At 40.6% G+C, this 15,712-nt stretch overlaps 1 protein-coding gene across 19 annotated transcripts in view; it reads right to left on the bottom strand.

Moving 5' to 3' along the window:
* The window catches only part of NFASC (neurofascin), a 269,129-nt gene that overhangs the window by 118,498 nt on the left and 134,919 nt on the right, over positions 1–15,712 (bottom strand). For 18 of the 19 annotated variants that reach the window (XM_068269594.1, XM_068269606.1, XM_068269610.1 and 15 more), the window contains exons 3-6: positions 15,539–15,675; positions 7,485–7,502; positions 5,252–5,357; positions 796–992 (exon numbers count right to left, since the gene is read on the bottom strand). In XM_068269594.1, the coding sequence (XP_068125695.1) occupies positions 796–992; positions 5,252–5,357; positions 7,485–7,502; positions 15,539–15,620 (403 nt within the window). In that variant the 5' untranslated portion in view covers positions 15,621–15,675. The remainder of the gene's footprint in view (positions 1–795; positions 993–5,251; positions 5,358–7,484; positions 7,503–15,538; positions 15,676–15,712) is intronic. The other variant, XM_068269595.1, reaches the window with a different exon arrangement.

A 15,712-nucleotide genomic window follows, 5' to 3' on the forward strand; every position in this document is an offset into this window, starting at 1 on the left:
CCGGGCCGATTTAATTACTATTCCCCCTCCAGGCCGCCATGGATAGTGGGGGAATGAAATAATTCAGCTTCCAGCGATTGCTGGAGGCCGAATTATTATGTTTTTAAGCAACCTTGGCTCCGTCTTCTGAAGGAGCCGACGTTACTCACTGAGCGCTTCAATAGGAGTGATTCCTATTGAAGTCTATGGAGGCGCCGGCTGCGCCCAAATCTAGCAGAGCTAAAAAGCACTGCTCCGTTCAGGAGTACTTGGGGTGACAGGTGCAAACTGCACTTGCTCTTAAAAATACAGCTCTTGCAAAGTGTGTTTGTACATTCCATCTTACATTATAGTAATAATAAAAATAGCTTTTAAAGGACAACCAAAGTGAAAAGAATATGGAGGCTGCCATGTTTATTTCCTTTTTACCAATACCAGTTGCCTGACAGCCCTGCTGAATCACACCAGAAACAAGCATGCAGCTAATCTTGTCAGATCTGACGATAGTGTCAGAAACACCTGCTCTGTTGCATGCTTGTTCTGGGTCTATGGCTAAAAGCATTAGAGGCAGAGGATCAGCAGGACAGCCAGGCAACTGGTATTGTGTAAAAGGAAATGCATATGGCAGCCAACGTTCTCCATCTGCTGAATCTAAAAAGTAAAATAAAAATGATATATTCCAAGTACTGCAATAATAAATAAAAATATAAAAGCTCTAAAAATTCCTATAAGGCATAAACCAAGACATCCATTTTCATATTTTTTATGAGTTTGGAACTCTTGACTTTTGCCTGTTGCCGAGAACTGGAAACTTACTAGAGACTTGAAGCAAGATCTTGTTGGAGAGAGCTGTACCATGTCGGTTGCGAGCAAAGCACTGATACTCTCCCTCATAATCCTCAGGTCTACCACCTCCATAGATATCTATGACAAGGGTCCCAGAGTATCTCCGGAATGAGACTTTAGGATCCTTGGCCACATTGTAAAATTTTCCATTTCTTGTCCAAGAAAATCTGAAGGAAGAATACAAATGAATGGATGAAAGAATAATTAGACAGACAAACAGTAAGACGAAACCCCAGAATGTCTAGCAAGCCCTTTATCAGTGATCGTCAGTAGTTGCCTGGCCTCAAAGTGGCAAATGATGCTGCTGGATTAGACCATTCATACTTTAGGGAGCAAATAAACAAGAAGGAACAAGGAATTGGAGCGACTTAGTGTAGTCTGACAATAGTAAGTAGTGAAGTGCTGAAAGGATTGTACTCACATATTTCAGTTTGAATGAATGTGCAACCACCAAAGCTTGCAAATTGAGATAATACATTATCACTTAAAACTGCAGCTTACGCTACACCCAAGTCATTAACCACTTGAGGACCCACCCTTTACCCCCCCTTAAGGACCAGCGCTGTTGTAGCTGATCTGTGCTGGGTGGGCTCTGCAGCCCCCAGCACAGATCAGCGTGCAGGCAGAGCGACCAGATCGCCCCCCTTTTTTCCCCACTAGGGGGATGATGTGCTGGGGGGGTCTGATCGCTCCTGCCTGCGGGTGTTGCGGGGGGGGGGGCACCTCAAAGCCCCCCTCCGCGGCGAAATCCTCCCCCTCCCTCTCCTACCTGGCCCCCCCTGGTAAGCCGGGCTGCACAGGACGCTATCCGTCCTGTGCAGCCAGTGACAGGCTGTCTCCGGTCACATGGCGGCGATCCCCGGCCGCTGATTGGCCGGGGATCGCCGATCTGCCTTACGGCGCTGCTGCGCAGCAGCGCCGTACAAATGTAAACAAAGCGGATTATTTCCGCTTGTGTTTACATTAAGCCTGCGAGCCGCCATCGGCGGCCCGCAGGCTATTCACGGAGCCCCCCGCCGTGAATTGACAGGAAGCAGCCGCTCGCACGAGCGGCTGCTTCCTGATTAATCAGCCTGCAGCTGGCGACGCAATACTGCGTCGCTGGTCCTGCAGCTGCCACTTTGCCGACGCCCGTTATGAGTGCGCGGTCGGCAAGTGGTTAAACCTATGTGAGCCTTAGCTCACATAGGTTTAATGCGAGCAGATGTGCTATGACTAAAGGTGGCCACGCACACACCATACAATAAAATTATCCAATTTTACAGCAATTTGATAAAAATGATCGGTTGTCCCAAAAATTCGAAAGCTTTCTTTCATTTGTTCGAGAAAGCTGATCGAATTTCCCATTTTTATTCAATAAAAGAAGATGTGATTTTTCTGATCAATTTTTATGAAAATTGAATGGTGTGTGCTAGATTGTCAATTACTTCATGTACAGACCTAAGCACATTTTTCTGTGTTTTCAATCATTTCATAATTGGGGAAACATTGAACATATGTGTGTGGTACATCAAGGTAACTCAGTCAGAAAAATTGATTGCAATTCTTGAATTTATTCTTTATTTTATGTATTTATTGCATTTATAAATTGCCGCCAGCATATTACGCAGTGCTGAAAATTGAATTGAAAAAATATTTTAAAAATTGTATGGTGTGTGGCCACCTTAAGCCATGGTTACAAGCAAGCAGATGCACTATGGCTAAGCATGGCTGACAATCAAAAATATATAATGAAATCCACTTTTTAATGCAAGAAAATGTCATAGTTATAGAATCGAAGGGATCTACCGTTCCAACTCCAAAAACTGGTTAAAGTTAAGCCGGTTGTTTCCAGTAAAAAAGCATTATATCAGCATGGGAAATCTTGCTTACAATTTGAGAGACTATCACATTTATGCATAATTTCTCTTTTAAAGGGTACCTGTAGTCAGATCCCCAAAAATTAGATATTTACCTCAATAGGGGAAGCCTCTGGATGGTCCAGAGGCTTTCCTGGTCTTCCTACGCTCCTCCACTGGGACTCTCTATGCAACATGCAACCTTAATGTTGAATATTGCTCACAAACGCACCTCTCCACATTCCTCCGTGCTACTGCACATGCATCACTAGGGTATTGGCTTACTTGTTCATGTGGCAAAGTTAATGCAATAAACTCTACTGCCATATAGTGATATTTAGCTTCTCTTCTGCACCCACACTAACCTGCTTTGACCAAAAATGATGAAAGAACAGTCATGTGGAAAAGTATTCTATTGCTTAAATTACCGAAACATGCATTTACACTCACCTAAAGGATTATTAGGAACACCATACTATTACGGTGTTTGACCCCCTTTCGCCTTCAGAACTGCCTTAATTCTACGTGGCATTGATTCAACAAGGTGCTGAAAGCATTCTTTAGAAATGTTGGCCCATATTGATAGGATAGCATCTTGCAGTTAATGGAGATTTGTGGGATGCACACCCAGGGCACGAAGCTCCCGTTCCATCACATCCCAAAGATGCTCTATTGGGTTGAGATTTGGTGACTGTGGGGGCCATTTTAGTACAGTGAACTCATTGTCATGTTCAAGAAAACAATTTGAAATGATTCAAGCTTTGTGACATGGTGCATTATCCTGCTGGAAGTAGCCATCAGAGGATAGGTACATGGTGGTCATGAAGGGATGGACAGGGTCAGAAACAATGCTCAGGTAGCCTGTGGCATTTAAACGATGCCTAATTGGCACAAAGGGGCCTAAAGTGTGCCAAGAATACATCCCCCACACCATTACACCACAACCACCAGCCTGCATAGTGGTAACAAGGCATGATGGATCTATGTTTTCATTCTGTGCAGTATTGGGTTTAGGATAGGCACACCTTGCCGTGGATCATTGGGTGCTCAGCCTTGATGTAGAAGCAACATTGATCTAATACAAGCAATTCAAGGTCGGCTGGCACCTTGAATTGCTTATGTTTTCATTCTGTTTACGCCAAATTCTGACTCTATCGAGACTCATCAGACTAGGCAACATTTTTCCAGTCTTCAACTGTCCAATTTTGGTGAGCTCATGCTAACTGCAGTCTCTTTTTCCTATTTGTAGTGGAGATAAGTGGTACTCGGTGGGTCTTCTGCTGTTGTAGCCTCAAGGTTGTGTATGTTGTGGCTTCACAAATGCTTTGCTGCATACCTCGGTTGTAACGAGTGGTTATTTCAGTCAACGTTGCTCTTCTATCAGCTTGAATCAGTCGGCCCATTCTCCTCTGACTTCTAGCATCAACAAGGCATTTTCGCCCACAGGACTGCTGCATACTGGATGTTTTTTCCCTTTTCACACCATTTTTTGTAAACCCTAGAAATGGTTGTGCGTGAAAATCCCAGTAACTGAGCAGCGGAAAAACTCAGACCGGCCCATCTGGCACCAGCAACCATGCCACGCTCAAAATTGCTTAAATCACCTTTCTTTCCCATACTGATATTCACTTTGAAGTTCAGGAGATTGTCTTGACCAGGACCACACCCCTAAATGCATTGAAGCAACTGCCATGTGATTGGTTGATTAGATAACTGCATTAATGAGAAATTGAACAGGGGTTCCTAATAATCCTTTAGGTGAGTGTATATTACTTTAAAAATGTAGTGAAAGATGATTACACTGACCACCTTATATTATTAAATCCATTAACACACACACACACACATACACGCACACAAGCTGAGAATAAAATACAGTATGTTTTAGTGATCTTCTTTAGGTTAGTTTTACTTAAAAAGCCCCAGTTCAGGCATATTTTAAGTGGGTCTGCATAAAACATTTAGTTAAATACAGAAAAAAATGTAAAGCTGCTAGTCTCCTCAGTAACCTGCAAAAACATCCTAGTCAGCATGAGCCACTCCTACTGTAGCCATGTGTGTCTGAAGGGCGAGGAGAGTGATTAATCTGTCAGCTGTAACTGTGCTTCTCTGCTGACTGACAACTTATTATGTATCAGGCTGAAAACACTTGACAGTGCACTTTCAATATGATTCCCGGGTTTTTGTTGTTGTTCCTGCACACAATTTTCTGAGTATGCTCTGCAATTTTTCAGATGCAGTGAAATACATTGTAATTGTGAATGTGCTCAGCATGCAAAAAAAACAAAACAAAACATAATGCTGCCCAATTCCAAATCGCTGGGAAGAACGCTAACAATGTGCAATTCCTGAGTAGGCCATTGACTATAATGGCCAGTGTGTCAGTGCAGTCTTACCGTGCGTAGCACAACACACACAATTCCAGTAACTGTGTTACCAGGCCAAGACCTTAGCTGAAATGCATGGCTTCGCACCGACTTGGGTAGAACGTGAGCAGGGCAGCTAAAAACTGAGACTGAAATATGGGTTTTATGCAAGGGTAACTGGCCTTAGCTAGTACTCTATGAAATCCATGTTTTATTACTTACGTGGGATGTGGGTTCCCTTGAGCCTCACACTCAATGATGATATTATCACGTGGATCAACAATATAATTCTTCGGCGACTGCTTGGTAATAGTTGGTGGCTGAGTAACTGTGGGAAGTAAAAATAATGATCAGTATGGGCTTTTACATATCTATCATATATGATTTCCCAGTGCTTGAATGTAATCTCCATGCTGAGCACAGAAGAATAAGCATCTCACTTGCAAAAAGATTTTGCAGATTAACTTTGCCAAAAAGAAGTCCTATCTACACAGATATATTCAAAAGGTGTTCTGCTAAATGAAATTTGCATGTGCAAAAACCTGTGAAAAGCACAAACCAAATAAAGGTAATAAAACATGCAATAATGATGCAAATAAAAGCTAAGCAAATATAGCAGAAGAAAGGCAAAAACACACAAAAATTGACCTATCAAGGATCAAGACCCTGATCTGTTACTAGGATCTGAATATGAGTGACTGCACAGTCCTAACTTCTGGCATGGCATGAATGCTTTTCAAACATGCTTGAGCCTATACATCAGGTCTTCAGTATTATACCATGTTAGCCGTCAGTTGAAGCAGAAGGGTTTAAAGAGAATCTGTATCGTTAAAATCGCACAAAAGTAAACATACCAGTGCGTTAGGGGACATCTCCTATTACCCTCTGTCACAATTTCGCCGCTCCTCGCCGCATTAAAAGTGGTTAAAAACAGTTTTAACCACTTGATGACCCACCCTTTACCCCCCCTTAAGGACCAGCATGGTTTTTAGCGATCTGTGCTGGAAGGGCTGTGCAGCCCCCAGCACAGATCAGGGTGCAGGCAGAGAGATCAGATTGCCCCCTTTTTTTTCCCCCCTATGGGGATGATGTGCAGGGGGGGTCTGATCTCTTCTGCCTGCGTGTGGCTGGCGGGGGGGGGGCACCTCAAAGCCCCCCTCCGCGGCGAAATTTCCCCCTCCCTCTCCTACCTGCTCCCCCCCCGGTGATCGAGGCTGCACAGGACGCTATCCGTCCTGTGCAGCCAGTGACAGGATGTCCCCTGTCACATGGCGGCGATCCCCGGCCGCTGATTGGCCGGGGATCGCCGATCTGCCTGGATTATTTCCGCTTGTGTTTACATTTAGCCTGCGAGCCGCCATCGGCGGCCCGCAGGCTATTCACGGAGCCCCCCGCCGTGATTTTACAGGAAGCAGCCGCTCGCGCGAGCGGCTGCTTCCTGATTAATCAGCCTGCAGCTGGCGACACAGTACTGCGTCGCTGGTCCTGCAGCTGCCACTTTGCCGACGCACGGTATAAGCGTGCGGTCGGCAAGTGGTTAAAAAGTTTGTTTAGAAACAAACAAAATGGCCACCAAAACAGGAAGTAGATTAATGTACAGTATGTCCACACATAGAAAATACATCCATACACAAGCAGGCTGTATACAGCTATCCTTTTGAATCTCAAGAGATCATTTGTGTGTTTCTTTCCCCCTGCAGCTATCTTCCACTGAAGTGTCAGGCTGTTTCTTCCTGCAGAGTGCAGACAGCTGTGCCTGTATGTAATTGCTCAGTATGTGAAAGCCCGGCCAGCTCAGAGGAGGATTTATCCAGCTTGTAAAAGATAATAGAACAGAGAGAAGCTGCACTAATCTAAATATCACACAGGCAATGTGCAGAGAGGGGCCTGGATGGGGGAGTTCATAGCAGAACCACAACACTGAAGAACTTGGCAGCCTTCCAGACACAGGCTGACAAGTCTGACAAGAGAGAGATAAGTTGATTTATTACAGAGATGGTGATAGTAGAACGTGCTGCAGTAAGCCAGAACACATTAGAATAGCTTTTGGAACTTGTAGGATGATAAAAAACAGGATGCAATTTTTGTTACGGAGTCTCTTTAAAGGAAGGTAATACCATTTAGCTTTAATAGGTCAAAGAGAAAGCCTTTGGTTTGTGATAATATATTCTTCAGACTCTCTTCCTATGTCAGAAGAGTCTGGAGAAGGTATCACTATATTGTGAAAGTTTGCTTTTGTACTCTGTAAAGTATATTTTAGTGCACCTGATACCCAGTCTATGGACAAAAGTTTACTCCGTTAACTAAAATTCTGCATCCTTGTCATTAACATGCCATGCAACACATTCACACATTATAATGGTGTAAAGTCTCAGATAAAGCATGCATCTGGACAGCAGTGAGGTCATCACATTGCAGCAGGCTGTAGGCTAGAAGCACATGAAATTAAACTTACGCTCTCGTTGAATGACTGCTGTTAGTTTCCATGACAGCAAGTGAAAAGTTAAAGGAGAGAAAAGATGAGTGAAAACAAAAAAAGAAGGCGTTTGTTTGTTATCTTTTAGAATCACCGTTCTATAACAACTCAAATTAAGTAATTTACTAAACTAGCAGCTATTTGTATCTGAATACCAATTAGCTGATGCATATTTGGCTTACCATTGTACATGTAAAGACGTCTGCAAAAAGGGTGTATAAAATTAAAACAGACACAGTCAAAATGTAAAATTCATGAACACGATACAATAAATAAACTGGCAGGTTCTAAGCAACCATGACGTTCAAAAGAAAATACAGAAAATGTGGAAGGACCTGGAATAATGAGAGTTAGGAAATACAAAGATAGATTTTATTAATTACCATTAAACAGGAGAAATAATTATTTATGGTCCACCCTAATATCATATTTTTTTTGACATTTTAGAATAAACTAATGAGGCCTATTTCCTGCGGCAAATTGCTGCTGTACACCAGACTTCCTCTGGGTTTACCCTTCTCCAAAGCTTTGTCTGTCATGAGATGCTCATCTCGTATTCACCCATGCTCGTTTTCTCTACTGCCCTCCAAAACTTATATTTCATACTTGTTCACTTCTTCTTCAACCATCTATTATTAAAAGTCAGATTCCTCCCGAATTCTTCTGTTTTTCTCAACATGCTTTGTCTACCTTCTCCAAGTAAGTTTTATTTTGTTCCTGTCTTCTTATTACTGATACTATGCATTATTATTACAATGATTAAAGGGTGTTTATCCATGTTTATAGCTACTTGACAATAAAGTAATAATTAATGTCCTTCTTTCTTTCAGCCATATAAGCCCTGAGCCACGTCATTCTGTACTTCACTCCAAGGCATTTTGGAAATTCCTGTGCATACTTCACATGTGGCACTTCTATAGGGTGACATACTGAAAGTCTCAATCAAACCTTTGAAACTAACATTTTCCCAAAAATACGGATATATCACCTTTTGTAAGAGTGCTTACATAGATGTTTTGTACTCTAGTTACTTTTCCTGACTGTTAATTGCAAATATCAGTGTATTCTCATAATAATTAATCTCTGGCAACAAATACTAATATTGTATTAATAATATTCTTCCAATGGTAAAGAAAAAGAATGACCTGAAAAAAAAGTATAGTGCTTTTTTTTTTTTTTTTTTTCTAAATGCAACCTAAAGACTTTTAACAATGCACACATACAGCCCCCAGCCCTGTGCACACTAGTGCTATTATTAAATAAAAGTCATAAATGTTGTCATTCCAGCCATACATTTGCATTAACTGACCACTGAAGTACTGCCAGTCCTGCCTCCTACCAGCACTGCAGCACTGAGGGAGACGCACATATCCCAGGTTATTTATATACTCTGTAGGTGGGAGAATGCCTCAGACTACCAGGTTGTTTGGCAGTCTAGAACAGCACAACATTGTTTTTTTTAAATAATTGCTTTAAGAGTGTACTGTGACTGCAAGGTTGAATCTGCATCTCCTACTTACAAACACATTAATTACAAATGTCTTATGGATGCCAAACAAACGTTTGCCTTCTTAAAACAGAATGTATTTGTGATTATTCAGGTTGGATGCCAACAAAGTTGTACTCATGTACTGTACAGAAATACTGTACTGCTTTTTTATTACATATTTTGTTGTTACAAGTAACAATACTGTATAAACGAAAAATACTTATTATACTATATATATATTCAGAACTGTTCAAAAGTAAATAATTACCCATACCCTGTATGTATAATACAACATTACAAACTACCTCCCAGATCAGAACCTATTTCTAAGTAAGGAACGTCAGAAATCTTGGGAGGTAAAAGAAAATGTGCAATGTTATAAATACATATTTCATGTTTGTTTGGACCTCTACCTGCTGGTAAAACTGACAAATGCAAAAGCACTTATAGCACACCTGAAGTGAGAGGGAGATGGAGGTTGACATATTTGTTTACTTTTAAACCTTGCACTAGGGATGGTCACTTTCATGCCAACAAATTAAATATTTTAGGTAGCAAAATAAAACAAGTAAAACAGCCAGATTATTAATATGTTTTGCACTGTACATACACGTTTATCACATCATGTCACATGTCGGCACTGACCAATGACCATGCCTACAAAGCCCGAAAGACACTCACACACTGTTAAAAGTCATGATGTGTCAAAGATTGCATAAAAAGGCACCTGATGTCTAAACGGGAAATACAAATCATATATACGGCATATATAGCAGGAAAATTAGTATTGAACACGTCAATATTTTTCTCAGTAAATATTTTTTCTAATGGGGCTACTGACATGAAATGTATATCAGATGCTGGTAGCAAACCAAGCAATCCACACATACGAAGAAAGCAAAACAAATACGCCTGTAATTATGTAATTAACTGTAGTAAGGAGAAATGACACAGGGAATAAAGTATTAAACACATCAACAAAAGGCATGGAAAGCCAATATACCAGCTGAAATCTGTCAGTATTAAGAAAACAATCCTGCCACCTATCAGTGCAAATTAATGTCAGCTGTTTTATTGCAATTTGGTGGGTTATAAAAAGGTTTCTCATTACGAGGGTATCATAGAAGAAGCATCTGATGATCAAGATGGGTGAAAGCTAAGAGCTCTTTTTAAGACTTTTGATGGTATTGGTTACAGACATATTTCTAAGCGTCTGAACGTTCTAGTGAGCACTGTTGGGGCTATAATCCAGAAGTCTGAAAGAAAATCATTTCATCATAAATTAGCCACAACAAGTTGCTCCTCACAAGATTTCTGACAGATGAGTCAAAAGGATAATCAGTAGAGTTGTTCAATAGTCAAGGACCACTGGTGGAGAACTTTAGGAAACCTGAAATTAGTAGGTACAGTTCTGTACACGTTCACCATGCAAGACTCTGCTGCAAAAGAATAAGCATGTTGAAGCTTGTTTAAAGTTTGCCATACAATTTGAACAAGCCAAATAATACATATACTGGGAGAATTAAATACTAGGCGAAATCTTTGAATATGACTGCATGCCAAGTTTGGAAGAGAAGAAGAAGAGAAATGGCACTGCACATCACCGCCAAAACACTATATCAACAGTGAAGTTTTGAGGTGGGAACATCACGGTATTGGGCTGTTTTTCAGCATATGGTAATGGCAGGGGAAATGTAGCGGGACTTACTTAATAAGACTTTGCGGTCATCTACCAGGATGCTGAAGATGAAACATAGACACTTCAGCAAGACAATGATGCTACACAGCCAAGGAAACTCTCAGCTTGGCTTCAGCTGCTAGAATCGCCCAGTCAACCACCCAGCTTTAATCAAATAAAAAAGCGTTCATAGAAGAGGCCATCAGAACCTTCAAGATTTGGAGTTTGTGAGGAAGAATGGGCCAAGATCACACCTGAACAATGCATGCTGCTAGTTTCTCCATACAGGAGGCATCTTGAAGCTGTCATTACCAACAAAGACTATTTTACTAAGTATAAAATACATTTCATTAAGCTTGTTCAATGCATATTCCCTGTGTCATTCCTCTTTACTATGCATAACTTACAGGCTTATTTATATTGCTTTCTTTGTATGCGTGAATTACTTGGGTTGTTACTGACATCTGGTGTAAATTTTATGTCAATAGACCCATTAGAAATGTATTTAATGACTTACATGTTGACCTGTTCAATACTACTTTTCCTCACTGTATAAAAACAACAACATCTCTCCTACACTAAAATGCTCATAATGTTGCCATTGGTGATTTCATTATAAAAAAAAAAGTATCCGCTTAGAAAATATGATAATCTTGTATAGTTAAAGATTTTTAAATTGACGAAAAGCAAGTACTCAGATGAGCTGTCCTAACTTCGGCTCAGCTGGCTACATGCCTGTGGTAGGGTTATGACTCAGAAACTAATGAAGCCAGAAGGTCAGTAAGACAGTCTTGTACATGGCATGTTTTTCAGAATTACGTAAGCAATAGCAGCTTTCAGAATCTCTCAGTATATCACTGCTCTTGGGAGTTTGCTACAAATTGTTAATGTTAGAGTTTTTCCCTCTTATAATGTGGCAGTAAGTACTACAAGGAATCTTTGAAACCTATTGAGGCAACTTGTTTTTATTTGATTTGGCAATGTATTTGTCTTTCTGCTTCTATGACTATAAATTTTACTCCTACTTTTGCTACAGTCCATCACAATAAATTCCAGTATACTGACATATGGTGTAAGCGCAGACCAGCATTATTCTTAAATAAATAAAGAGCTACCACAAGCATAATACCACAGAAAGATGGATTGCTTTTGCAATGTGTTCATGTTGGCAGAACCACCTGAAAACATCACAAATACACTATCCCTCCCCCTCTCTACCTGGCAGTCACTCCCTCTGACCTCCCCCTCTCTAACGGCTTTTGCTGCTTTAACTGAACACATCTTTCTTCACTAATCTCTAAAGTTCGTCTCACTACCTGTGTTCTGGACCATATTCCCTCTTATTTTGTACCCCAGCTCCTTCATCTGTGCTCTAACAACTATTTTCAACTTCTCCATCTCTGGCATTTTCCCTTCCTTATTTAAACAAGCAATCATATCACTTCTATTAAAAAATAAACCTTCTTTGGACTTTACACTCCTCTCTATCATCCAGTCTCACTTCTTCCCTGTGCATCCAAACTTCTGGAATGACACATCTATTCAGAACTGTCTGACTACCTGTCTACTAACTCCTTGATAGACCATCTCCAATCTGGCTTCTGATCTCACCATTCCAAAGAAACAGTTCTCACCAAAGTTGCAAACAACCTCCTCATTGCAAAAACAAAAGGCCAATTTTCTTCATTAATACTCTTCGACCTTTTCTCCGCCTTTAACACTGTTGATCACTCTCTGCTTCTCCAGACACTCTTGTCACTGGGTGTCAAGGGCCTAGCACATTCTTGGATTAGCTCCTACATGTCTGGAAACATTTCAATGTCTCCTATTCCTACACTAACTTCTCTTCACACCCGCTATCTGTTGGTACACCACAAGGCTCTGTTCTAGGACCTCTTCTCTTCTCCATCTATACTCATAACCTGGGACAATTAGTACACTCTTTTGGTTTCCAGTATTTCCTCTACCCTGATGACACTCAAATCAAACTCTCAGCTCCTGATCTCTCTACACTATTATCTTGAATTCTTGACCTTCTGACTGCTGTCTCTGCATTCATGTCATCCCATTTCCTCAAACTTAACAAGAGCAAAACAGAGATTGTGATATTTCCTCCTTCTCTCTCTGCTCCCCCACCTTTAGTTACCATTAATACAGAAAATTACCCAATAACCTCAACTCCTAAAGCTCACTGTCTGGGGGTAACTCTGGAGTCTACGCTTGCATTTAAACCACATATTAATAAATGAACAACCTCCTGCTACTCCCATCTTAAAAATATCTCCAGAATTCTTCTCTTTCTTACACAAGAGGCCACTAAAATGCTTGTATATGCTCTAATCATTTCCCAACTTGATTACTGTAACACCCTACTCTGTGGCCTACCAAAAAAAGACTGTCACCTCTTCAGGCCCTACTGAACTCTGCTGCATGTCTCATCCACCTCTCCTCTCGCTCCTCTGATGCCGCCTCTCTTTGCCAATCCCTTCATAGGCTGCTAATCACCCAAATGATCCAGTTTAAACTCTTAACAATATAATTCAAAGTTATACATAGGCTATAATCTCCATACATTTCCTTATTTATCTCCAGATATCATCCCTTCCAGAACCTTTCCTGTTTCTAAGAGATCCTTTTGTCGTTCAGCTTTGTCAACTCCTCTCACTATTGCATTCAGGACTTCTCAGGAGTGTCACTTCTCCTTTGGAACTCTATCCCACACCCTGTCTGTTTTGCTGCAAGCCTGGAAATTTTCAAACATGCCCTCAAGGCTCACCTGTTCAAGCAAGCCTATAATTTGCTATAGCTATCATTTAAAGCTCACTGCTTAATTTTCTAACCCCTTTGTTTACTTCCCCAGTGTCTCCACCTCACTACCGTCTAGATTGTAAGATTGCAAGGTCAGGGATCTCTCCCTCGTGTTTCCTGTTTTTGCGCATTTTATGATCATCCATCAATATTGCTGTTTTTCAAGCTAGACATCAATTGTATGTATCTGTACCACTGGTTGTCCTGATTGTACATACAGTATGTTGAACTGCTCATGTATCTATGCCTCCTATCATTGTAGGTTTTTGTACACTGTACAGCACTATGGAAGTAGTTGGCACTATATAAATAAAAATAATAATAATAGTGAAGCAGCAGCTGATATGTTATGCAATTTGCTGAAGAAAGGTGTTAAAAAGCCTTCAAAATAACTGCTCTATTGTTGCTTCAATTTTCTTTACACCTCATCATGGTAAATCTGCTTTTTCACTTCTACCAACATATAACAGAACATAACCAATGTAAGAGAGAACAAAATATGAACGTTAAAGAAGTACTGAAGCAGCAGAAAAAAAAAATGGTGAGCTACTCACCTAAGGCGAGGGAAAGGCTCTGGATCCCACAAAGCCTTCCCAGTCCTCGCTCTGTGTCGCTGCTCCAGACCGAGGCCCTGGTGACATTTTTCAACCAGCTTTGTAGAATATATCTTTGGCCCTCTTCAGGCAGTCTTCAGGTGGACTTGTGTCCACAAATACTTCCAAAAATAAGCAAATCCGTACTGTGTATGCATGAGTTTGGGCTCGTGCAAGCATAGTTCAGACTTGCCCATATTTGGAAGCACTCTGGGACGTGAGTACTTTGCAAGACTGAGTCCCAAAGGGGCAGAACTTCACCGGAGGATAGCACATGAACGAGTTGCATGGATTAGCGACCGGAAAGGCTCTATGGTATCCAGAGCCTTCCCTCTTCATAGCTGAGTATCTCACTCACTATTGTTTGTTTGTTTGTTTTGCACTGCTTCAGTATTGCTTTAAAAGATACCCGAAGTGATGTGTGACATGATGAGATAGACAAGCACTAATAACTATGCTGTGTTCCTTTTTTTCTTTCTCTGCCTGCAATAGTTAATTATCAGTGTCCTGACTCAGACAGGAAGTGACTACAGTGTGACCCTCACTGATAAGAAATTCCAACTATAAAACACTTTCCTAGCAGAAAATGGCTTCTGAGAGCAGGAAAGAGATAAGAAGAGTCAATAGTTCATATATTTTAGCTATGGCATTCTTCAATGAGTGTGTCATTGAGCAAAAACAGTTAAAACTTAAAAAGTAGATTTAAACATAAAATAAAACTGTGAAATGACTTAAAAATCATTTTTAGGAGAAGGAAGATAGATACAATTGTTTGTTTCATTAGTTGATTAGTTGATTTTCGCTTCGGGTGTCCTTTAAACCTGTTTCAAGTGATACAATGAACAATCAGACAATACACTTCAAGTCCTAGAATCAGTCTACAGAGAGACATCTGGAGTAAAGTCAAATATCTGTAAATTCAAGTTAGTGTTGTTGTGAAATAGGACTTCAAGCTCTACTGAGAGGAAAATACTAAATGTACATAACTTGAGTTGTGAAATACAAAATAAACTAAGCTGTAAATTTAGTATTAGATAACTGTATTGCTCAACAGTAATGCCTCAGGGAGTAATTCACTGTGCATTAATCCTTGGCCTGTTATCATGTCAACTTTTCCTGGCTTGGCACAATGCCTGCCCTAACGCAATTTTCCTTTCTGGTCTGTGGGAAAAAAAGCTGTTAATACATAAACATCTACAAAATATCACTAGAGAGAGGCAGTTACTTTTATCTCAATACTGCTGCCATGGTGACATCTCTCTGTGCATAAAATGCTTTGTTCAAAATATGCATCGATGTACAATCTTATTAGGCAGATAAAACCTGCATTGCTACATAAACACCTATAAATATGTATTACTCAAAATATAAATGCCTCAAATGAACAAACCAAAAACAGTGAAAACATTAAACATAGACAATTATCACATTAGCATCTCTACAGAGTTCTGTTTTTGTCACTTACGATCTAAAGGGACATCAATGGCACAAGCCAGCTGGAGGAGAAGTACAATAGAGCATGACCTTAGGCCAAGATGAGACTTCATTCTGCTTCTCAGAATGTAGGATAAGTGAGCTGCCTTTCAACTTCCACAATGAACCCTAAAGAAAGACAAGAGCATCAAGAGCGTTAATTCAG

This window comes from Hyperolius riggenbachi, chromosome 2 (genome assembly GCF_040937935.1).
Source record: "Hyperolius riggenbachi isolate aHypRig1 chromosome 2, aHypRig1.pri, whole genome shotgun sequence".
Taxonomy (NCBI): domain Eukaryota; kingdom Metazoa; phylum Chordata; class Amphibia; order Anura; family Hyperoliidae; genus Hyperolius; species Hyperolius riggenbachi.